The 26,575-nt window shown below is 42.4% G+C and overlaps 1 protein-coding gene across 2 annotated transcripts in view; it reads right to left on the bottom strand.

The window, feature by feature from the left end:
* The window catches only part of PTEN (phosphatase and tensin homolog), a 49,012-nt gene extending 23,176 nt beyond the window's left edge, over positions 1-25,836 (bottom strand). The window contains exons 1-3 of one of the 2 annotated variants that reach the window (XM_086466726.1): positions 25,729-25,834; positions 9,808-9,892; positions 6,366-6,410 (exon numbers count right to left, since the gene is read on the bottom strand). In XM_086466726.1, coding sequence (XP_086322852.1) covers positions 6,366-6,410; positions 9,808-9,892; positions 25,729-25,807 — 209 coding nt within the window. In that variant the 5' untranslated portion in view covers positions 25,808-25,834. Of the gene's footprint in view, positions 1-6,365; positions 6,411-9,807; positions 9,893-25,728 lie in introns of both variants that reach the window. The other variant, XM_086466724.1, reaches the window with a different exon arrangement.
* Positions 25,837-26,575: the final 739 nt, after the last annotated feature.

Below are 26,575 nucleotides of genomic sequence, written 5' to 3'. Positions count from 1 at the left end.
AAGAGTAGATGGCCATGACCTTCATCCAATCGACTCTGATCTCAAAACACATGTCAACATGCCTCAATGACAACATGGGTGCTAGGGATGACAGGGACTATAAGGACATTTCAAGGACCCTAGGCTAGTGTAACCTAAGCAAGCATTCTTCCTCCAATTCCAGGACCACAACAAGACCACCACAGGCAACTGAAAGCACCACTGACTATTATAATGGAGATCACTTGGATCAAGCAGAGACTGTGATACTGCTTTCCATCTTGGCATTTGTTCCCTAAATTAGATGAACTCAAAAACCCCAGAAGGCCAGTCAGCCTCTTCCCCTCACAGACCCTGGAAAATGACAGACTTCTGAAGACTCTGGAGTTGCATCACTGCCTATCTAACCACTCTGAGACCCACTCTAGCTAGGTAGTAGCGCAGCAAACCACACTGTGTTAGTCTTGCAGGATGACTTGCCTAGGGACAAACATCAGTAACTAGATGTAAACAATCCAATCAGTAGGGCTCTAATACAGCCAAAACGGCATGCTGTAAGGGAACAAGCTACATCAGATGTTGGGGTAAGAGGAAAGAAGGCAAGAAGTGGATGCCCTCCATAATCTTCCTTGGAGTTGCTCTCTGCAGGCAAAATGATGTGCCCCTACACAGTGCAAGTGAAAACACAGTTCAGAAAGGAAAACAAGAACAATCCTGCCTTGAAACAATAGGACTCCAGGTTGAAACACAATGACTAGGAGTCATTTCAGTAGACAAAACACATCTAGATCTTCTGTTCTGACTATAACCTGCACTCTTCATAGGGTTCAAATACCCACACCAGTTTCAGGTGTGAGCTTATCTTTCCTTAATAGGCAAGTTATGATTTCAGCCTTTGAGGCCATTTGGAGCCTACTTGACGCTTTCAGACACGCAAACTTTTAGGCTCCTACTTGTAATTTTATGACTGGAGCCTCCCCTGTACTGCACTGAGCTTTGCCCATGAGACTCGTACAGCAGGGACAGAGGCAGGTCCGCTGGGGTTGCACATGCACGCAGTGCTTCCCTTTCTCTGAATTCCAGAGCCTTCTCTACTCTAGCCTCTGCTCTGATCACACTACTGACACTTTCTCTGGGTCTGAAGCGATATAGAGCAAGTTAAGCTGGCAGATGGTACTCAAAAAACATTTTCTGCACTTAAGCTTTTAAGAAGAAAGGTTAGACGTGGTATGTACACCCAAGATGGAGTCACCACGCCTGGAGGAGACATCAGCCATGCTGGGCAAAGCCTGTGACAAACTAGTCAACATCTGAACTCTGGAAGTTGAGCCTGCTAGGAAGCAAATCAGTTAACACAAAGCATCTTATCCAAGAAAGTTTCCTTCTTCCTTTTAAAGAAACATCCAGTTCAAAGGGGTAGCAAGAGATGAAAGTCTTCAAAACATTAGGAAAATCCACATATGGGCAAAAAAGCCTTAAAATTTTGAAGTCTCAGGGATAATCAAGTAGAATACCATAAGGGATAAAAAATAGTTCTGTTGATACCAAAGATAGAAACTGAGCATAGAACACAACCATGTCACTCTTTATGCCCTCTTATGGGAGCTGTACACAACAAAAGCAGAGCTCCAGACACGGCTGTACAAAATATACTCCTGTTTCATTACACGAAACACATGTGATGTGTATCTGCAGCAGAGATCCCACCAACACACACTTTGGGGGACACTGCCATTGCTTAGTATTTCAAATGCATTAGTTTTATTTAAACACTATCAGACCTGTAATACAGTCAGATCTCCAGATGAAACCCGAATTTATTTTTTTTATTTTGGGTTGGGGAGCGGGTTGGCATGGTTCTTGTAATCCTTCTTATGACTAAAGTGAGTTTAAAGGAACCCAGATCCTAAGTGCTGCCAGCCAGGCACCCTTCTGATCATAACCACAATCCCACTGACAACAGGACTACAGGCTACCCAAAAGATGGCAGCCTGTGCCAAAGCCAAATCCTATCTACACAGAGGTACAGAAAGTATGCTCATAAAATCCACACTGTTCATTACAGCTCCTTCCTTTAACTACCTGCCTGTAGGACAGTTAAAAGAAATATACTGGAGAAGATGGAGATGATCACAATAGGCGAGGTAACAATTTGGCAGTATGCGAAGTTAAGAGATGAAAGTGGAAAAACATGTTAAAATAAAGAATATTGAAAAAATACCAAAGGGTTAAAGGAACACATGAGAAAACCAAAACAAACAAGAAACAAAATGAAAATGATTGCTCAAACATTCGCTGGGAAGTAAAAGCCAAGATGCAAGGAAGAGGCATAACTCACATAATTTAAGCATCAGTTCAGAAAAATCTCTCTAAATCCTTTTAAATAAAATCGCTCAATACACATATTATCATTAACTTCATAACAGCCACCTGAAAGGAACTCAAACCCTATGACAGTGTTTGAAATAATTCTGAATATAATCACATAACTCCTCTGAACTCCCACCTCCTCCTTTTAAACATAGACAATAGGTTGATCATTTACAAAGGATCCACTTAACCTAAAGAGATGCTGTTCTCTGAAATACCTAAGGCTGCAATTTCTTCCCATCTCATGACCAAACATTGCAAAAATTCACCTAGTGGCATTTACGTACTTAACACATGCCTAAATTTTGACTGCATAAAGATAAAGACATAACCTGGCCTCTCTAGCCAGAGACATACAGTTTAAAAGCTATGCTTTCTAAGCTGTGCAGTAATCACTTGAATCTTTACAGATCCATGTTTTGGGGAAGAAAAACCTGAGCACTTTAAAAGAATGTTTTATACAATCATAGAATAGTTTGGGCTGGAAAGGACCTCTAATGGCCATCTAGTCCAACCCCCCTGCAGTCAGCAGGGACATCTTCAACTAGACCAGGTTGCTCAGAGCCCCATCCAATTGACCTTCAATGTTTCCAGGGATGGGGCTTCTACCACCTCTCTAGGCAGCCTGTCCCAGTGCCTCACCACCCTCACAGTAAATAACTTCTTCCTTACACCTAGTCTAAATCTGGCCTCTTGTAGTTTAAAACCATTACTCCTTATCCTATTGCAACAGTCCCTGCTAAAAAGATTGTCCCCACCTTTCTCTTATAGGCCCCCTTTAAGTACTGAAAGGCCACTAGAAGGTCTCCCCAGAGCCTTCTCTTCTCCAGGCTGAACAACCCCAACTCTCTCAGCCTGTCCTCACAGGGGAGGTGCTCCAGCCCCCTGACCATCTTTGTGGCCTCCTCTGGACCCACTCAAGCAGGTCCATGTCCTTCTTGTGCTGGACGCCCCAGAGCTGGACGCAGCACTGCAGGTGGGATCTCAAGACAGCAGAGTAGAGGGGGAGAATCCCCTCGCTTGACTTGCTGGCCACACTGCTCTTGATGCAGCCCAGGATGCGATTGGCTTTCTGGGCTGCGAGAGCACATTGGCAGCTCATGTCCAGCTTTTCATCCACCAGCACTCCCAAGGCGTCCTCCTCAGGGCTGCTCTCAATCCACTCATCACCCAGCCTGTTTTGATACAGGGGATTGCCCCAACGCAGGTGCAGGACCTCTCACTTGGCTTTGTTGAACTCCATGAGGTTCACATGGACCCACCTCTCAAGTCTGTCCAGCTCTCTCTGGATGGCATCCCCTCCCTCAGGTGTGTCAAGCACATCACTCAGCTTAGTGTCATCTACAAACTTGCTGAGGGTGCACTCAATCCCACCATCTGTGTCACTGATGAAGATATTAAACAGCACTGGTCCCTGTACAGACCCCTGAGGGACACCACTTGTCCCCAATCTCCACCTGGACATTGAGCCATTAACAACTACCCTCTGGATGTGACCACCCATCCAGTTCCTCACCCACCAAACAGTCCACCCATCAAACCCATCTGTCTCCAATTTAGAGAGAAGGATGTTGTGGGGGACCATGTCAAAGGCCTCACAGAAGTTCAGACAGACAACATCCATGGCTCTTCCCTTGTCCACTGATGTAGTCACTCTATCATGGAAGGCCACTAGGTTGGACGGGCAGGACTTGCCCGTGGTGAAGCCATGCTGTCTCAAATCACCTCCCTGTCCTTCATGTGCCTTAGCACAGCTTCTAGGAGGATCTGTTCCATGATCTCCCAAGGCACAGAGGAGAGGCTGACAGGCCGGTAGTTCCTATGGTCCTCCTTGCTACCCTTTGTAAAAATAGGTGCAATGTTTCCCTTTTTCAGTCACCAGAGACGTCACCTGACTGCCATGACTTTTCAAATGTCATGGAGAGTGGCTTGGCAACTACATCAACCAGTTCCCTCAGCACCCTGGGATGCATCTTGTCAGACCCCAGAGGTTTATGCACGTCTAGGTTCCTCAGGTGGTCATGAACCTGATCTTCTCTCACAGCGGGTGAAAACTGCCTGCAGAAGTTTTCATCTGAGTGTGAATATAGTAATTTTAGGAAGCTTCCCTTGTTGATTGCTCTGAAGCTAGCAACACTGAAAAAAATCAATGGGGGGCTCTTGCACTGAAACACAGAAAGCTAAAATTTTTGTCTGAAGAACTTGAAGACAAAAACATTTGGCATATCTGAACAAGTTCTTTCCACAGTTGAAAACACATGCACCAGCAATGCATATGTCAAAAGCATCTGTCTCATCACAGCTCTTCTCACTTAAAAACTTTACAGCTGTTCCTGTGTAGGGTTGGGGGATTGGTTTTTGCTTTTTTTCTAAAGCAAAATAAGGTTGCTAGCATAGAGCAAAGAGGAAACTTTTCAAGCACCACCTCCCTGAGGAGCTACTTGCTGAAATGCACAGAAGTCTTACTAAACTCTTACTTTCTGACCAAGCCTAGAAGGTTGCACACAGCAAGCTACTGTTTTTACCTGTCACCTCGAGCCAACCCGAAACAAGCTCAGTATCAGGCAGCTCAGCAAACCCTGATCCTGTGAAGTGATACCAGAGCCACACTTCACAGAAGCTGACAGCTGAACTCAGCCCCAAGAAGTAGGAGGAAATTAAGTTGTATCTGTCCTGTTCTGCTTTGCTCCCCAAACCAAGCAGAAGTTGTCTGGAGGGGGACCTAATAAAACCACAGTTGTTAGATTTTACATGATACAGATCTCTAACACTGCGTTCCAGAAGACTTCAAAGGAAGATCTCCAGAAAGTCATCTCTTTAGAGAGCTGCACCTTCATGTAGAATGATCATCAGCTATTCTAGGAAGCACTATACTTTCCAACCCTAAATGCCACCAAGACAGTATTTACTAAAAGGCTAACATTCTGGAGAACTTCTTAAGCTGGACAAAATAATGTTGTCACTGAACGGTATGGAAGCTGTCCAATGAGTTTACTTTAATGCTTATTTTATTTACATATCTTTTTCTGTCCCATCCTAGCCCAGGCTTTGCACACAACTTCAATAACCATTTCTCAGCTTCTACTATCACTTTGCTTCAACACCAGGAAACGGAGTTGCTTGATGAATAACACTTCATCTAATTTAGAGGCATATTTAAATACCTTTTTTTTTAATGACTGCCAGATTACAATGTAACACATTGCCTGGATTTTCATGCTATGGTAATTTTTCCATTAATTGCAGATATTTAGAAACATTCTTTTTTAAAAAAAAAAAAACCAGAGCTTTTAACAGCTCAGAAACCAAATAAATCTTGAACTCTGATTCCTTGGAAAAAAAAGAGCGCTAGGAAAACCATGACCTACTTTTAACATCAGCTGACCACCAAATTATTTATACAAATGAAATTAGCTTAAGCTAACATATAAAGACGCTCGAGGAACAAAAACAACAACAAAAAATCCAGTTTGTAACAAGAACAGCTTTCTGCAGAACTGAATTTTCAGAGGATTACACTTACAAAAATGAGAAACCATCACACTAACAATTGCCGCAATAGCTTTTTCAAAGTAATAAACAGGGACACACAAGAAGAGTGAGGAAACAAACAGAACCTGGTACCAATACTGTTCGACCGAAAAAAACCCCAAAAAAGCAACAACCAAACAGGAAAATATCCATTTGGCAATTTCTTCACTGCGGACATTAATACACTAACAGAAAGCCTGCTGTGAATTACTTTTCACTTTTTAATCACATGGTACAAGCTCCAGATGGGCTAGATGCCAAGTCATTTAAAAGTGTTCAAGTAATACTAATACACACCAGCATTTCATTTAACCTCACTTGGCTCCACTAAATGAAGTAACAGTGCTCTCAATCAGGCTTAATTGTTTTAAGAAACATGCAAAACATCTCTAGCTCTGCTCCAGTACAGCAACAAGCCACTTTCACTCATAAACTATTTCTAGAACTCATTATTTTGGAAAACACATCTATAAGAGCATACTTACAGATTGTATATCTTGTAATGGTTTTTATGCTTTGAATCCAAAAACCTTAAGCAGAAAAAAAAAAGCATGTATTAATATACACTGCAACAATGTTGACCTTAATTTGCAGCATCATTAAAACACTATCCAGCATGTGCAGGTCTGCATTCCAAGTCCCAGCTAGCTCTGCAGCGCCTCAAATTCAAGGAGGCAGCGCGTTGCAAACCTCACTCACACAAATAATCCAGCAGTAGGAATCAAACTATTTAGGCAATTGAGGAGACCAAGATCTGACCTGCAACTGAAATACTGTTTGTATTGACCAATCAGCATGGATTTCTAAGATACCTGCACATCGCTATGTTAAGCTCAGGAAGGGTTGTTTATTTTTAAAGCAGAAATCATCGATTACACAATGTATCTATAAACACTTCCAATTTAATCATCTATGCAAAATATTCTGCCACAGTGGTATTTCCAACAAAAAAAAAAGCAGTTAAAATAACTTTTCTATTCCAGTTAGAACAGCCAGAATAATTTATTTTAATACCAGTTTTTTTAAATGGACATTATTTGTCACTGAAGCCTGAGGACAGAGCCCAATGATATTCTGAGTTCAGAAAGCAGAAGAAAGACCACTAGACTTTTTCATACTCATTTCATTTTCATGCTCACTTTGTAACAAAAACTTCCCATACAAGCCTCAGAGAGCCAAACTACAAACACGATTCATCAAAACTGCTGCGATTATATATGATGTGTCACCTGGCAATGTTCAAGAAGAAACAACATACAAATGTTTACACTTAACATCATCAACAGTGTGTATCTGCACATCAGCCAGAAGGAATTTAATTAGCCATGACAGAACATGCTGTTCAAATTGAAAAGAAACAAGAGCTGCTAAAATCCTGGAAAGCTCAAGCAAAAACAAGCTCTGGTTATCAGTCATAATATTCCAGAAGAACCTAGAAGAACTCTGTGGTTAAACCGATGCCTTAAAATAAAAACAGATGTGAACACTCCTTGTGCAGCATCGAGTACAAGATCCTAGTTTCATCAGCAAAAATGTTTCATGACTCTCACTGGCACCCCTATTGGCAGACTTCAAGAGATTAAGGAAGATGGTGGATACGGTGATTTCTTTCAGGAGATGTCCCTGCATGTTTAAAACACACTGGAGAGCAAGGAAAGGTGACTCCGCTTCTGCCAGTAATATCCACAAAGCTGAGTATAAGCTTTCATGCACGTGTTTTTCCAAGGACAAAATTCCATCCAAAACCTCTCAAAGCGTCAGTCACAGGACACAGCCAGCAGTCCAGGTCGTGCTTCTCATACAGTATTAGCTTTAAATTTGTCAGGATAGCAGCTATTCAGAAAAAGCCCACTGCTGTATCCTGGCTCGACACCAATTGCTCCAGAGACCAAACACGTTGAATTTCTGCACAAAAAGCTCTCGGAAAACAATTCCACAATAAGAGATGACAGGAGCAGATGAAGACCTGCTGACTGCAACATGCAGAATACTGCATGGTCACATTTTGTGCACTATTCTTGTTTAAAAATAGGAGGCAACAAACATAACACTACTTTAGCACCCAGTTCCCTACAGCCACTTAATTTACATCTCTCCATCTCTTAATTTGGTCAATCACACTTTTAGGTGATCACTACTCCTTTTGATCAGTGTTCACGGACAACAATAATTATACAATAATTCCCTTTCAAAAGTCTAATTTACATGTATCTACATACTTAGCCAATAAAATGTATTTTCCCCTCATACAGAAGCAACTGAAATCAATGTTGTAAAGGGAAGAGAGCCTTCAAAGACTACTGCCTGTTATTTATTGGGACGCCTCCCATGTCAAGGTGGAGTCCATCAGCGACCATGTATTTCACATAGCAGATGCAACGCCCACATCAACTTAATGAAAATGTGACACTGACTGATGGTAAAGAAAGACAGCTAGATAGTTTGAGTTCATGGGACAGCCCTTAACTGCCTCAAAAGGACAGCAAAAGCTTTTTCTTGCGTGCAATGATACGATTAGAAAAAAAGACTTCGTGCCTCTCAATTCTAGCGGAGACATACACACTCTGCAACAGTATTTACAGATTGCTAGGCTGAACCTCACTGATATGACCAGCTCTGGAAAAGTGACTTCTCACTACCGCCAGTGCAGAACAAGGTCGCCTCTGCAAGCCTCGTCCAATCCAGCCTCTGACATTTTCAGTACTATTCGTGGATAGTGAGCTTTGTCACAACAGTTAAATATGCAAAAATGAAACCCACTCGAATGCATCTGAAGCTAACTGCAGCTGCGCAGGGAAGTCGCTGCCTCTAGACAACTGATTCTCAGTTGAGGGTTATGATTCCTCCCAGTGTGGGAACCGAGGAGCTGTCTCAACTTCTGTACAAACCTGGACACAAACAATTAACAGTGAAATTCAAGCAGCGCTCATTTTGAGTGCCAACTATCAGAAACTTTGTGGCATCTCAAACACGGGAGCAGCACCTTCTTGCCCAGATATACATACTTTCAGCTTTGCTGCATAACCATGTCCCTTACTGCATTATACACCCATTTCCAAACCTCAAGTCTCTTGGAGAGCTGCTGAACTTATGACCTCAAATGCCCAAGATCCCAAAGGCATCATGCGTGACTTAAAAAAAAAAATCAGAACTTAGGAACCTAAAATCACTAACATTTTGCAGCTTCTGCCAAGTATTTAGTTTTTAATGCAACCTCTCACACTGCATTGTCCAGGTAGGGTGTTGACTAAACAAATTACAACGATACTGCCAAAACACTAAATACACCTTCCACAGTTGTATCCAGCAGTTCAGAGGAGATAACTTTATTTGATGTTAAAAATGACAACTGGTAGGGTTGGCTTTTTTTTTTTCTTCAAAATGTGCTATAAAGCATCTCCAGCAATAACAAGTTTTAGCTGATTTTTCTCTTTATCCACAATTATTCAACACAGCCAGATGTAAACTCCTTTACCAAAAGTCACCTATATTTACTACTTATCAAGCACTTCATTTATCAACTGAAGAAAGGATATGGGCAAACATACTCTGAAATATCATCCACTAGCTGAGGAAACTCTGAACACCGTGAACAGAGGCATGGACCGACATCTTTCTAAATGCAAAACACCTCCTTTTACTCCAATACAATTCACTGAAGTCAATTTTTCACACTAAAAAGCAGATTACACACATTTGAGATCAACCCACAAGAGCACCCTGGCCTAAAATTCTTGAAATTATAATTTTCCTCTTTTCCAACGTTTTTCAGGAAAGCAAATACAGCAACACCTACAAGATGCAAAAATCTTGCCATCTCTACGAGTCAGACCACATATCCTTTCCTTAGCAGAATGTAAATGAGTGTAGAAAAGGATACTTAAGATTTACAAGAATAAGTCAAGGAAAAGAAAAATAAGGCCTTACCTTACTACATCATCAATGTTGTTCCGGTATACTCCTTCAAGCCTCTCCGCAGGAAAACCCATAGCAATTATGTTTGGATAAATATCTGAATATGCAAGTTAAGGAAACATTTGTAAAGCATGTGAAATTTCTACAATAGCATTAAATGTTTAACTGTATCAAAGTCAGAGGAACAATTCCCATACGCAAACAACTCAGCTTTAGATATGCAGCAATAAGAGATCTTTTCCAAAAAAAGATGACAAAAAGGTGGAGGGGAAAAAAAAGAGCCACAGTACTTTTCCAACAGTCACTATAACAAATCTCCTCACATCTCAAGCAGATAATTTATTAGAAGTCTATGCTATTGGGCAGCTGATGGTTAACATCCGTTGGGAGGGCAACCCACTAGAAAAGCAGAGTCACATAATCCACTTCTGTCATATATCATATCTCACTAGAACCACATAGATGCTACTTACTGGTCTTTCTTCACATTTTGAGTGGCATACTAAAGCCAACAGGAAACTATTAAAATAGTCTTGTGTGACTAAATTGCAAGATGTTCCAATTTAAAACCCATGTTCAAGTCCCCAGTGATCCCAAAATAGGTATACCAGGCAAAACAGCAAAACAAACAAAAAAGTGTGTTTCAGGCATGCAAGCCCTGGCAAGGCTACATACACATGAATGTTTTTATCACTTTCCCCGATTTCTATGTAACAGACCACTATAGCAGCTGCTAAGGTAGCTCTGAATGCCTAAATGTAAAAAATCACATAGATGGGAATGCACAGATCTGAAAAGGATTATATACCTTGCTTATTAAAAAGAATGATTCTCTGCTTCTGCTAGAATGTTCTACTTTCTTACTCTGAGCTATGTGTAATTCACTTGCCAAAAGCAACCTGAGACAAAGACCTCAGGAAAAGTACCCCTTAGCAAAACTAAATTAGTGCTAAGGAGAAAGGCCAAATAAGAAAATTTTAAGTTTACATCTAGAGCCAGTGTAGTAAAGAATTCACAACAAAATTGCTAGAAAATTACTGGTATTTATTTTCCTGGTGATGTAATGATATATGGATTTTATTTTTTTTTTTTTAAACAGAACTCAAGAAAAGAAAGTACTCCCAAGTTTTAAACATTATTAGAAATGACAATGTAGTGAAGAAGCTTCACTGAAAAGCAAAAGAGAAATGAAACTAGCAGCTCGAAAACAGACCATACCCTACTGCATTAACATACTCCTCCTCAAACTAATTTTAGAAGAAGTAAGAACAAAGCACAGTATATTTGAAGCTGGCCCTGCTTTAAACAAGGGGGCTGAAACAGGTGATTTCCAGAGGTCCCCTTCAACCTAAATTATTCCACAACTCTAAGAATAATTTTTATTTTTATGGTTAAAATACAACAAAGCTCCAAACAGTAATCATCAGAGTGGAAGACACTGCAGCAGCTTCTGAGATAATAATATTCCAGTTACTTGCACAGTGAAGTAGGATACAAACTACTTCACCCTTGCAGAACACTCACAAGCCTAAGTACTCACAGGGAAGCAGCACGGACCAAGTCCTGCATTTACAGAGTTAACTAGAAGACTTAAGAAAAACATTAAGAACTGAATACACCGAAATAATGCTTTCTACTCTCAAAAAAAGTATTAGCATTTACTATGCTGTAATCCAAGTATTAATAGACATTGGTCTACTCGGACTATTCAAAAGATGATTTATGCAGACAATGAGAAAAACATGTAACTTTTGAGAAATCCAAACAAATATCTGTAGCTGCCTTAAATACACACACTGAAACGGGTCTCGTTTCCAATTTATTCTGTACTTGCCTGAATCCTAAAAAATGCTTATCTTGAAATAAAAAACATTAAGTTCCTTAACTTTCAAGAGCCTGTAATAACTTCAGACACTATCAAATCATGTAATTCTTAAACTCTGAACTTCACTCTCAAAGTATTTTACTCTGCAAGCAGTCCACACCTCTCCATTAAATTAACAAAAGGCACTATATAATTAGCAATTCATTTACTATTTTATCAGTTACTACTCACCATAAGGAGCAAAAACTGGTTACAAATCACGTCCATCTTCTCTATGCCTATTAACAGTGAATTACCTGACTTTCAGCTATCACACCCCATCACTCCCTTCTCCTTCCTGATTTCAACCTGATTTCTATCCACTGCCAGTTCTAGCATTTATACTCAAAAGCAGCTCCTTTTGCGCTCTGCTCTGAGCAGCAAGGATATATAAATTACCACTGCAAAATAATCCAGTATATTAGCCTGCTTTCCACAGCACTTCTCTGTAGAAGACAAGCACTCATGCTAGCAACAGGGGTAAAATAAATTCATTTTTACACACCACATGAAAACAAAATTCAGCTTCAACTATCGTATCACCCATGAGACAGATGCCCAAACTTCACCAAATTACCATGTAACTTGCTCAAATTTCTATTTGCAATTGTGAGCTTTATTATGCATTTTTTTCATACGTTTCAGCCTGCAGTTTTACGTTCAGATGCTTTTCTTCTGCTGTTGGCTCTTCCTCTCCGAGAGGCTAAGAAATGAGATACTTTCCAGGATTCCCAGCTGGTGCAAGATGGAAGTGAAGCAGACAGACACCCCAAGCAAAGGGAACAGAACATCTTAAACAGCAGCATTTCCAGTTTGCAGGCTCCCAGACTTCAACAAACACCAAAGCCTCAAAACACACAGGCAGAGCAAGATAAAAAGTTCCAAAATAACTGGAGCGGTCTCACGCTTTTAGAAAGCGTGATCCCCTCTTGGCTCCCGCATCTCATGTGACCCCTCTCCCCTCCCTCTCTCCTCAAGGGTGATGCACAAGCAGTACATGCACACCTCCCATGCATTTCTTCCTTTAAAAGAGGAGCAAGCCAGCAGAATTGAATGCTTAAGCTTAACCAAGCATCACTACAGGTGTATTTTTAAACCCAGAGCTGGTACAGCAAAAGGTGTTCCATAACATGCCAGTGAGAGAAGAAAACGGAAAAAGAATTCAAGGAAGCGGGAGGAACGGGGAAGAGTGTGAATGAATTTGCTGATGCTGATTCAATGAAAGTGTCCTATGCTCTGGAGTTTTGCAACCTGACAGCGCAAAAAGGGTTGTTGCTGAAAAACAAATATCCAACAGTCAGCCTGGGTGGGGGTGGGGGGGGTGTTGTTTTTAGAAAAACATGATTGTTTTTTAAACAAGCAAGCCAATTCCGCCCCGCCCCGCCTAAATATAAGCATCCTGAAGTACCTTACTTATCTCCAAGTATTAGACTGGAATGCAATTCACACACCATTGCTGACTCACTCTTCTGTCTGCAACAGATCTGGCATTAAAGGACAGGGCACACATGCCAGGCTGCAGGTTTCACTTGCACCAAGCAAAAGCAAGCAACAACTATGACAAATGCATTCATATTGCTAGTGAAGATCATTTTATGTCTTTTTAATATATGCTTCTGACAAGCACGCTGCTTCGAAACTCTCTTGTTGGTTCAAGCAACTAAAGAACGCCTTTTGCTTTAAGGAGCAACGCAAGATGGAAGAATAGAGTGGAAGTGCGGTTGCTGTTTGCACAGATGATCTAAATCTGAGCAGAAATAGTAGTTTCATCACTTCATTGAAAAAGCTGCCATAAAACCCAAGCTCTTCCAACCCTTTCCTCTCCTGCGAAAAGATGCCCCAAGATCTGCAGCGAGCAAAGGGGATGGTGGTTACCGCATCAGGACCAGCTTGCTTTTTCCTGATGGTGGGCAACAAAACAGTCCTCCCCAGGGACAGCCTGTGATCACTGCATGGAAGGGAACGGAGCTGAGCCAGTTATGGCAGCAACCATACACTCAGCATCATCTGCAGCAAGTTCTTCTATCACTAGCCATGCTCAATGGTTCAGAGATACTGCTTTTCACACCTCAGATAATTTAACATCGATTCCAAAGCTGAAATTAAGATATTTGCTACCAAAATGAGGTTTCTTACAAAGGACCTCGGGAGCTGGGCTGACATTCAAAGTAAGAATTCTGAGTCATCATGAAATGGGTAATGATACTGATTAATTTTAGAAATCTGGAAGAACTTATGACTTAAAACATGCAACAAGTTCATTATCAATTCTGAGCTTTTTTTTTTTTTTTAAGACAGGTAAATGAAAACAGAAAAGCCTCAGTCATTTATTGAGGCAGTTCTACAACACATGCAAAACAAAGTTAACCAAACTGTCCTACCAACCAAAATTTTAAATGAGTCTTCTAAAAAAACATAAAATAAATTCTGCCACATTTTGCCAACGTAGCCCTTTCCTAAGAAACCCATTCCCAGAAATGGCTTCAACAGCTTTTAAAGCACCCATTCCTTTCTCAATCTTGTAAACGTGGAGGCCGGGATTTCAGTTAGCAATCAGAATAAAATAACTCGTGAGACAGACTCAGGAAACAACAGCAAAACACTAAAATGCCATCCACTAAAGTTTATACTTCTTACTAATGACAAAACTTCAGCTTTCAAATGAACGAAGACAACACCACGCTATACCCAAGGAACCTTAAGATGAAAGCACCCAATAATTTGCTAAGTTACCAAATGCAACAATGAAAAAGCGGTGCTTCCTCAATACTGAAGGCATACCAAAGTAAATTATCCGTATGTCACTTCAGAAACACCTTTGCTCTAATGCTATTCACAGATTTAACAAAACACTGTTCTTGAAGCCTGAAATCATTCCCACATGCTAAAGATGATAGTCTTTCCAGCTGCTATGAGAAAAATATTGTATCATTATGCAAATGAGCAGTTATAATCACTTTCAAAAATAGCTGTCTATATATTCACATTATGCCAAGATCAAATTAAAGAATATGCAGTACAGACCTTAAATTTTACATACATATAGATATAAAAGCAAATTACTCATGTTAGTCCTGTAACTGATTCTGCTCACAAATTCAGCCTTTTTCTTAATAATGGAAGGTGGCCAAGAAAGCATAGCAAAATATTTACCAATTCTTAAGTTCTTAAACAGCCACAAGGAAGTTGCAAAACTAGACAGCTACAGCCTTTCCTACAATGATCAACATTCTCAACTAATATCTAGAATGTAAGTCTTTAGAATTTCCAAGTAATTCTATGAAGTCCTATTCCAAACAAAAGTATTTAAACCCTTATCCTCACTCCGCTCATGAAGACAGGTACAACAGAAAAACAGAAAGCAAATAACCTAAACTTCCCATTTCATAAGCATGCTAGAGTATGCAGTGCTTAAGAATTTACATATAGCTTTACTTTTTAAACCTAACACTGATGACAGATTTTAAATCAAAAAGCAAATATAAAACAACTTTAAAACTATTAGCCCTTTACAATCAAAGGCTTCAGGAAGACCCACCAGGAATCAGACTTCATCTTTCTATAAAAGGAAAATTTAAAACAAGCTTGAGTGTTCCTGAAGCTGTGAATGATGGTCACTGTTGAAGTCATGCTTTGGAGCTAAAAACTTACTGCAAAACCCGAACCTGTCACCTGCAAATAAAATGACAAGTCCATTTTTCCTGACCTTCAGTTTCCAGCTTCCAAATATGAACCTTATTAAACAACGAACAGATTTAAACTGGTGAATCTATAGCCTGAAAAAAGCTTCACAACTGGCAGGAATGCAAATTTCCACTTCCAGTTCAGGCAAGCAAGGCACATACTTGCTTTAATCTGTTCCTAATCAGCCCACTCCTCATTTGCACGCAAGCTGTTGTCAGTTTTGCTCCACTACACATCACCCATCACCCTCCTGGCTGCAGAAAGCCACAGCGCAAAGGAAACCAGCCCCTAGCATGGGCTGGCCAAGCTGTCAACTGCTAAGCCCCATTTGATAGCGACACCAAAGAGCAGAGGAACAACGCGACTTTGCAGCCTCCAGAAGTTGCTTTGCCATCTCAATTTGTCTGCAATTTTCAGGAACTCTGACTTCTAGCCGTGCAGCTGGCCCCACCAGCTACAAAATGTTAGCATGCTAACCTCAAGCCCCTTAACTCCAGCTTAAACAAGCCCGTATAGCAACGGCAACAAAAAAAGAACTGTTCTTGCTGTTGAACAGCTTGACAGCCTGAAGCTACAGGGGGAGTGTTACGAGAAGTGTCCACACTCCATCCTCAAACAGATTTAAGAATCCTGACAAATGGCCAATCTCTTATTAGTGCCATTTACTTGACAGCATCCCTACAAAAAAAGGAAAATATACCCAGCCAAATCTAGAAAAGTGTCCTAGCATATACACTGTTTAGCCTGTACACATGCATACTTTTCTTTTTTAATAGGCAGCATTTCCATTAGCTAGCATGAATCGCAAAGTAATTTTTCTATGAGTCTGGATAATCAGGAAGCATAGGGGAAATGAACAGGAAGAAAGTTCTTCAGAGCAAAGGAGGATTCCTTGTAGCCAGCCAGCTGCACTTGCCAACTCTTACCATCTGTGCCTTAAAGAAAAAGAAAAGAGACCAACTCAGATGTGGCCGAGAGAAACATTTTATGATTTAGAAGAAATGCATTTAACCCCTTAATGCTCAATATTTTAACTACACCCCCCTCTTTTTTTTTCTTATTCTTTTCTCCTCTTCTTTATTTCTTAATCTTTCATCTTGTAATTTAAATCCAGCACCCTCAACAAGGAACAAGAGAACTGCAGCTCTTTTGTACCCAGGAGGCAAACTGTCCAGATGAGGTCATGCGGCTGACAACAGGTCTGGAGGGGAACTCAAATTCCCACAGCATGAAGAAGTAAATCAGAAGATGTTTGAAGATGATACTGCCAGGTTGTCTCGGGAACAAGCTACATCCTCAATTCACTTCATAGCAGTGCTTTGAAACCTGCTTACCACATTGCATTTGGGAAGTATTCCCAGAGCAAGTCTCTCCCTTCATCTGCGAGGTGTATGAAAGGTGTCCTGGAGCTCTCAGCCATATGGAGGCTTTGCTGAACAGCTAATAGGGTCAAGGAGATTGGAAAAAACCCACACATAATCTACATAATAAGCAGGCACCGGTTTTTTTTGTTTTTTTTTTTCCCGCAAAACTCAGTATCAACCTTATAAAACTCACAGCAGAAATGCAAAAAATGGTAACAAAGCAGCATGAAAGAAGATGATGTCTACTCTCCAGAAGAGCTTGTTCTGACAAAGACTGAGAGAAAGATGCCTTAAACTTCCATTTCAACATGGTTTGGAATCACAAATAAAGCAAGGAAAGCATGCAGGTAGTAAAGGAAACATGAGCTTGTGAGTAAAGCTGCAAGTCCCTCTAAAATAGCTGACGATATTACAGGACACAAAAAAAGCTACCCTTCCCACTAAGAAAAAGTCAAGAGCAAAGAGGAGCATAAGAAGTGATGCAACAGCACACTACAATATTCATATAAAATTTGACAGAAAGAACTCTTCAGCTGAGGCGTCAAAGATGGGGCCTCAACTCCCTACTCAGCTTCAAGTCCAGGTCTACAACACTGAACAAAACCCTACGATCCCAACAAGTTTCTAGAGGTGAAAACACACAGAGGTCCAGTTAAGGCGGCTTTTTGTTTCTGCTCATGCTTTGTAAGAAGCCGCAATCCCATCTTCTCATACCTACCCTGGCATCCCAACTAGCTGCAGCAACACCCAGCAGCCCAAGGCCAAGAGCTGTGCCAGTGGCAAAGGACAATTGTCCTCAAGGTAACACGTCTGCTGAGTGGTTCTTCTCAGTAGGAGGCAACGTATACGAGAAGCTCAACTGTTGCATCTCAGTTTGAGAATTCCAAAGTGACAAACTCGCCTATTTTAACCAACGAACCAAATTCAACATGAACTCTTCCAATGCAGAGTACAAGACCTCTCTCGTACGTGTTCTCAGCACACTACCACACTTTGCAGGAGCTCCTTTAAAGAAGCACCGATGTGTACTTAAGCATATCCTAACCTCCAACACCCACAGAAAAATAAGAGAATTTTATTCAGTAAAAAAGAAGTCAGCACAGAAAGTCACTACTTTGATATTTACTGTCAGAAAGTGAAAAATGGCTCAGTCTCAACTTTTTCCAAGTCTGAAAGGAAATCCAAAACTTTCAGAGACAAGAGAATTTAAAATAGCTATTGGGCTGGATGATAAAAATGTCATACTAAACAGCTTTATAAAACATAAGCTACGAAACCTAGGATCTCTATGAATCAAACCTTATTTTGGGCGTGGGCGTGGTGATCCAAGAGAAGATAAATGCAAGCAGCAAAACAAGACATAAGGCCATCCTAATAAACCATTTCTCAACCAATGAGCCACAAGTAAATAATATTAATCTCATTCTAGTGAGAACTAGTGTTTTCCTCCTCTAAATGTCAGTACAAAAGAAGGACATTAGTTCTCTAACTCACTCACACAAGAACTTAAAGAACAGAAAATACACAACTACTTCAATTCTAGCCCAATATATACCCAGGCAATGCAATAAATTAAGCAGAGGCCTCTGAGAAAATTAACCATGTAATTAAAAGCTTTTATACTACGGCTCCACAAAGCCCAAATTAAGTTTATAAACACATTTCTTAGGCACTTCTCTACAAAAAAAAAAAAAAGGATATTAAGCACTTTTTTGCACTGCTGCATGTTGGGGCTGTGAAGCTGGGACTTCATCTTTAAAGGGAACAATGCCAGCTTTTGCAACAGTCATCATCCCAAACACAGAGCAGTCGAGTTTAATTTTTTAGCTGCACAGTCTACCATCTGAATCACAGAGCCCTCAACTTTAGCTACATAGCCTAAAAATCGTTATTAAGATAACCTAGACTTATGCAGCATGATACATGGCCTAATTGCATGATTATTTACTTCCATTCCACAAAACTTTTTTTCAGGGCCTCATAGGCAAGACAGTAAACAAGGCAGATGATGATAGGAGCAAAGAGGATGCTAGCTTGAATTAGAAACTGGAACAACGATTCGTTTACATCTGAACTATCAATCTGGGACTAAGATACATTCAAAGCTTAACAGCAATCTCTGAACCCAAAGTAGAGTCAACCACTCACAAAGCATTTGTATTTCAGAAGAGATCCTGCTCTACCAGGCCACTTATGAATGTTCCCACATTTCCAAATAAATTCCCTTCTCACAGTCTGGAAATCACCATCCCAGTAACTCACACAAATACACAAACCTGCACAGCTTTAACCCCCAAAACCTTCACATAAGTGCCAAATCAAAGGCACCCACAACTATCCTAATGTTTAAGATGAGGCATCGGGCACATCTAGCAACCACTTACAACTCCAGGCTCAGCCCGCTCACCCCCCTGAAAAACATATGCAATAATTAACCTTCAATATCCACCCCACACTGGGCACAGTAAATGAATATAAATCACGTGTAGCTCCAAGTTCCAAACTACACACCGTGTACTCAAACTAGAAAGGAGGTGGACTTTAAAATGGAGCTAGTTATGACTAATGACAGCAACTTTAGTCTGTATTGTAATTAAGGGATTTGACAGCTCAACTGCCTATTCCCTCCCTTTTCTTCCAGTTTGTCAGAACACAACTAATGTCCCTTAAATCATCATACAAGAAACAACATGTTTAAACAATAAGATGGAAGGGAAGATTCTAGGCTAAGGTACTAGGGTATAATTTGTCATCTTATGCAGTATTAATGTGGTAACAACATTAATCCATTAAAAATATCATTTCATTTAAGAAACTACTCAGAGATTCACAACTGGCAAAAGCAACTCAGTAGACATAAACTTCATGTATAAAATTTCAACTTTGTAGTTATTACATTCTGAAGTTTAGTTCTGGCATGGCTTTACATTTTTTGGCACAGGGGTTTTTAACAATGTATTAATTAAACACATTCTTTCAGTCATGTTACTACTGAACAAATTATATCAATTGCTTCCACAACAAAGAGGATTTAAGTGTCTAAATCATCCTACAAGGAAGAAAGCGGAAAATGCAGTCACCTCTCTTCTGGAACAAAAATAGAAAATTCTGTACTCCTCTATGCAGCATTTTAACATGTCATTTAGCAAACTCTAGCTCTCTCTACACTAGTCACTGCACTTCAAAACCTTTTCGTAACAAGGTTTTCGTTCTTAAACGAGACCTATTAAGCGTAACACAGGAAAAACACATTTTTGTCCTGAAGAAATTTGCTGATCACCAGCCTAGCAGCCATCAAGAGCCAACTAATCTTTCTGCATATATTACACTGCAGCAATAATAGCCATTTTGAATGTTGCATAAGCTCCACACTCAAGGCTATATCCTTTCCCTAAATACGCCATAACTGTCTCATGAAGTCAGTGGAAGTCACATGTAATTATCTTGAGGACAGAAAGGCCTTCCTGACTAGCAAAAGTTCCTAGAAAGACTCACTTTCAGAGTTCATCAACCTTCTTCAAGACTCAAGTTGGACCCAGTGTTGATGCATGGCCAACCAATGACACCGAGCTACTCCAAGAGCTTAGCAGGTGGGATTTTCAGAAGTCCTCAACACTGACCTAACCATCCTCACCAAAGTCACTGATCAGCCTCAGCAAAGGTAATTTCTCAAGGGCCTCAAGTGCCAACACTTCATCAGTCTTATTGCAAGGGATAACAAAGATGAACTTGGATTTTCCCTTAAAGAAATGCTAAAAACCAGTACAAGTCCTAGCAAAGCTTGCACTTTATTCAGCATTACCCTCTTCACATTTAACAGCAAAGCTTTGGATGTTCTGAAAATTCCACACACTGAACCAAGCTTACAAACAAAGAACAGTTTCAGTGGTTTTTTTTCTAAAAGGTCACTGTAAAATAAAATTTCAGAAAGTGTCCACATTAGCTGTACTTGTTTCTTTCCCCCCTTGAAAACACACAGCCATCACTTCAACAGCACAGCTACGTGAAACCAAGACTCAAGTTTGTAGTTTTGGTCGATTTAGAAGTGCGCACAGATAGTTATTTTTTAACTCTGTGTTTAGCTTGTGCAAACAGTCTCCATCAATGCTGCACATTGATTAAAAATTTCTGATGATGCAAGATCATTAGGAAGCCTGCACTACATTTAAGCAAGCACAAAGAGATGACCTGTAATTTGTCAAGCATCTTTTAAGGCCGTTTTCTGAGCAACTGCAGTCAAGAAGTGGGGCAGAAAGGGGCTGGGGCTACTCTGAACGGATGTAGCAAGGGTTGCAGCCCAACAGAGCACTTGCTCAAATGGTGGGAGTTTCGCGTGTAGGCTTCAGCTGTCAAACAATGCTATCCGCAAATATGCACGTACTATGGCAACATGTCAAAGGAGGGGTTTTTAGGCTGCAAGGAAAAGTAAGCGATCCAGCAAGTCTCTAACCCCAGAAGAGAAAAATGCATGAACACGCTTGCATCTATCACTACCTTGCTTTCTCCATCTGGACAATTCAAAAATCTTTATCCTTGGTAAGTGCAGAAAGACCAATCTTCCCAGGACCAAATACACCCTACAGCAAGCAGGTAACTGAATCAAACGCCGAGAAGTCCTCAACGAGGACCGTTTTACTGCTGTCTATTCAAACAGACTTCTTTGATGAATTCAGAGCAAAACTGGCACTGCTCTTCTCGTCCAAAACCCAAGATTGACACCGGCTCCAGAAGCAAAGTCAGTTGGGCTCTTACTGCTGCTACGTAACGTGGTTTACTCCGGAACACAGAAATACTTTTCCACCTGTAAAATGCACTGCCAGTTGGTTTCTTCTAGTTTCTTCTAAACCCTTACCAGCCCTTACTGCACTTGTGTGCAACAAAACTTGTTACAAAACATCTAAGAAACTTCAATTCTAAAACACAATCAAGTGTTTTAAACAAATGGCATTTCAAATTTTTAAAGGCGGTATGTACCTCACACCACTAATTCATTTATCTCCCTGGAAGCTGAGCCATTTTGAGTGAAGTCACATAATCTAAAATTTTATTAAAAACGCAAAGAGCTTCAGGACTGCAAAAAACATAAAGCAGGACAATATTCTAAGCAGCTTTCACTCACAATTTTAGCCTTCCCTGCCTTTCATTATAGGAGACAAACTACATGTGAGGCTTGTAAATAAACTGGACCCAACATCTAACCTTTACTGAATATCACTGCAGTTCACACGACTATGTAGGTCACGAGCTACACATGCTTCAACTAAGCATCAGGGTAGGCATACTCTACCCTATGCTCAGGCTAGATGGCCATTTTCATGCCTAACAGAAGGCCTGGAAATACGAGACAAAGTTTAACCAAAGCTATAATGGGCACAAGAAGCAGTTATACAGTTTTTTCCACTTTAGTCTCAAATAGTTAAGCCACCTGCCACCATGAACCTCTTCAGACACGGGCAACCAATGCAATGCGCAAGACTTGCATGCCAGCACTCTCTCTTCACACTCCCTGCAGTAAAATGGTTAACAACCAAGCTGCACAATTTCAGAAATATCAAAGATTATAGTGCCTCACAAAATACACTGGGCATTGCATCATAAAGAAATGTAGCCATCTTAGAAGAAAGCCATTGATCCAAACTTTCCTTCTCACCCATTTTCATCAAAAGGTATCCAGTATTACAGAAATTAAATAAAACCCAAAGAAATCAGGAATAAATGCAGTATCTGAAATAAAGCATTAAAAAGCTGATTTAATGTCTCCACCTTTAAAACCTTTCCGTCTTCCAATTTCAAAATATTTTTTCCAAGAGGTGCATAAAAGGACTGTTCAGAGAGAAAAGAACATTTGTTAGACGAAAAGTAACATGGTTTTTAAAGACACTTGTTTCATAATTAGCACATAGGACTATTCTCATTTTGTGTACATAAAGTTACTGATTTTGAGAAGTCCCTATTTCCCTTTCCGAAAATCCTATGTTATCCCCATGAAAAGAATTCTTAACCAACTCATCAGGAATCAGGAGTCCCAAGCAAGTTGTACTCTACCACATATACATCAGTGTCACTTTTCAAAGGATTTGACAGAGCCTGATAGAGGAGGGAGGGAAAAAAAAAAAAAAAAAAAAGAGGTCCTGGACAGGGACTTCAGCACTCCAGCACCTAACCCAGCCTGTCTTCTGGCATTTAGGTGTTCCCTGCAATGTCTCAGGAGAATCAGTGGTGATCAAAATACAGAGTCTGCAAGCCTTCATCCACCTCAGACACTGAGACACAAACCCTCCCTCAAAGATGTGTAGAAGACAAGACAGACCACAGAACATAGGCTGGAGACCGGGCACCTCACCTGGATTCACTCTAGATTCATTTAATTCTCCCTCCCAAAGCCTAGGTAGTCATCACCAGCTACCGAGTACTTTGGAGCCACCACCACTGAACTACTTGTCAGAAATATTTACTGCAGAGCAAGTCACACCTCCACTTCCTATATCCCGGCTAAATGTCCAAATCACTGGGCTATCCAACTTGTGCCAGCCTTTTTCTTTTAGCTTGACAGAAGCAACAACACAAAATAATCAGTAATCGGTAACAGAGGACACTCCTACAGATACGAATGCGCAGGGAAGCAAAGCTACCCAACAGCAGAAAGGCAGATGGCAGCTTGTTTCAAATCTCAAAATTTTAAGTTCCAGCACACAGTGTCATGGACCTTTGAGAACTTCAACCCTGGTCCTCCTACCACTACCACAGGCCTTCCTGAACAGCTCACTCACGTTTCAAGTTTTCTCTTTCTTCATCTAACATTGCATGGTCAGAGACCTAACTCCCAGCTCAGTTCTCTGTCTATGCACATAAGAAATAAATAGGTTATTTTCCAGCTACCAGGTATGATGAGCAACAACTCCATCAAAGCCCTGCAGAAAGAATATCTCCAAGAAGCCTCCACAAATTGATAAAAAAATTAAACTTTCTCTTCTGCAGCAATGTCAGCCTTCAAGCAAAGCCATTATACTGTACAGGCAGCAGTCTTCACTCTTTAATTATCTGTTCAAAGTGTGCAGCTACAAAAAAAATGCAAAAGGACTGAGTATAACTTCCAAAGATATTTTTGCAGCAAATGAAGAAACCACCGTTACTACCAATTTCATTACAGAATTGCAGCCAGCTACTCCTTTTCTAGCGTAAGCCCAGTGTTCAGTGGCCTGCTTCTAATGCAAAATTCCAAGAACTACATTAATGAGACAAAAAAAGTAAAAAATAAGCATTAAACTCCATTTGGCATGTCATTAACAACTTTGGGCAAGAAAAGTCAGGTTCAATATGTACCGATTTTCTTGATGGGAGCAGATGACTACTTAAAAAGATCTGTTTGGGTCAAAAAAATCTCTCCCTACCAATAGCACATCTGGGCAAAGATATCTGAAACACTGAACTCTTCAACTGTGAAGCCAAAACCTCATCATTTTGCCACCACTTAACTCTTTTTATAATGCCAAAGTTCCCAGCAAACCCATTACTCAGAGAATCAAAAGCAAAAATCTAACTCCGGCTTCTGTTGTTAAATCTGCAGTAAGTGCTGCGCTGGCCCATGTCAGCGTTACAGCTGACCTAGGCTTAGGCCAACGAAACTACGAAGTGCAAATGTTTACAACTGCAAGCTTAAAATTCTACTTTATCAGTCCCACGAACAGAACACAGGCATTACACACTAAAAGCTCAGCAGCCACCTGCTGAAGTCATGAACCTTTCAGGCCGTTTTAAAGCCACCAAAATTTTAGGCCAACGCTCAACGCAACAGCACGAGCTCTACGCTAGTTACAACTGTTACCAGTTTTGATCCTGCCCAAGAACTGGGTTTATTTGTAGCACTTGCTATGAAATTAATGCAATTGCTCCAGACCCCAATAAATTTCACCCTGATCCTGCTGCAGAACAGAAAGCACTCTATAGGGCTAAGCCTAGCTCCAAATACTACTATCAATATTCATTTTTCCTAGGACAGTTCCAACTTTTACACGATGTTCTTGCTCCAAAACCTCTCACAGTAGTAACCTTTCTCCACCATGAAGACCATGCCCACAGCACAGCACTATGTGCCATTAGCTCTACAAGGCATTCAAAACAGAACATCTGGCTGCTGCCGCTACAGCACATCTGCTCCAGAGACCACCAAAACTGACACTAGCAACACTTCCCTACAGTTTGACTCATTAGTCATAACTGCAGACAAATTACTTATTCCAGAATCACAATCCTCCTTGACGAGACCCAGTGTGCTCTCGTTTGTAACACATCCTTGTGTTCACTGTATTGGAGATTACACCAAAGTGCAGTTCACACATCACATTAGAAGTATTTTTTTTCATTTGGAAGAAGCAATTGCCACCTTGTCATTGAGAACCTTGCTGCATCGTACAGCAAATGAGCACAAGCTCTGCCTTACTGAATGCATGAAAATCAGGGCAGAGGACACAGGCTTCGCTTTCCTGCCGCACTGACTGAAGCAACCCGAGCAAAGCGATAGGCCTGCCACGATATTTGCAATTCAAGACGAGTTACTAAATCCAAAAAATAAAAAGAGTGCTCTGGACGTGAGTCACGGCAGGACAGGCATATTTGCTATGCAAGCCGAAAAATCAACACAGCCAGAGATAAGGGGCAGACCCGCGTTGCTCTGAAGCACGCGGGGGCTCCCCGGGCCGGGGGGGGAGAACAGCATCTCCGCGACACGGGGGTGGTAGCAGGCAGGCCGGCTGCAATCGCCAAGGAGTGCTAACGTTAATCCTCGCCATCGCGGAGCTCCCGTTAATCTGCCCGGCTGCCGGGACCCAGCTCAGCAGCCGCCCGGACAAAAGGAGGCCGAAGCGGCGGAGGGCGCGGCGGCCCGGGCGAACCCCAGCGGCAGCCGCCGGCGTCCCGGCGGAGCGGCACCGGGAAGCACGTTAGGTAACCGCCGCGCAGGTCTGATGCAATAGCTGTACGTGCAGGGACCGGTGCTGGGCCCCGTCCCCGCCGGGAGGATACAGGTCAGATCCAGGTCGAAGCCATCCTCCTGGTACCGCCTTTTGTTCCTGCTGACGATCTCTTTGATGATGGCGGTCATGTCTGGCAGCCGGGGGCCGCTCCGGGACAGCGCGCAGGGGCCGGGCGGCGGCGGGGCGCAGGGCCCGGAGGCGGCGGCGGCGGGCCGGCGGCCGCCGGGCGGCCCCGGGCGCGGGGCCTGCTGCGCCGGCGGCTCAGCCCCAGGCGGGCCCGCCTCCCCCCGCGGCGGCGGCTCCCGGCGGCGGCGGCTGCCCCCTCCTCCTCCTCCTCCTGCCGCCGCTGCGCCGAGCGGGGCGGGAGCAGCGGCGGCGGCGGCCGAGCAGAGAGGGTCCGGACCCGGGCCGAGTCCCTGAGGGTGCCGCCGCCGCCGCCGTCTTTGAGGCGAGCGAGGCGGAGGCGGAGAGAGCAGCTCTCCGGCACTCCGGGCCCCAGCAATGGTGACAGCGGCGCGGGGCGCCCCCCCGGGCCCGGCCCCGCTCCGCCCCGCTCCGCTCCCCGCCCGGGGCGGCGGCGGTAGCGGCGGCGGGCCCGGAGCCGCGCGGTGGGGGCCGCGCCGCCGGGCGGGCGGGCGCTCCGCGGCGGGGCGACGGCAGCAGCGGCTCCTCAGGGCGTGCGGGCCGGCGGCGCGGCCTGGCTCATCCCCCCCGGCCTGCTCCGCGCCCAGCAGCGCCGCGCCAGCGCTAGACTCCCATCATGGCTGCAGCTTCCGAAAGGGGAGGCAGCGCCGCCCCGCCCCCTCCACCGCCTCCGCCGCCCCAAGAAAGTAGTCCCCCCTGAACCGGCGAGCTGCCGCCCCGCCCCACCCCACCGCCCCGCCGCCTCCCTCGCC

The sequence above is a fragment of the Leptosomus discolor genome, chromosome 6 (assembly GCF_034619465.1).
Source record: "Leptosomus discolor isolate bLepDis1 chromosome 6, bLepDis1.hap2, whole genome shotgun sequence".
NCBI classification, from domain to species: domain Eukaryota; kingdom Metazoa; phylum Chordata; class Aves; order Leptosomiformes; family Leptosomidae; genus Leptosomus; species Leptosomus discolor.
The sequence above is the reverse complement of the archived record's forward strand: the minus strand, read 5'-3'. Positions and strand labels throughout refer to the sequence as shown.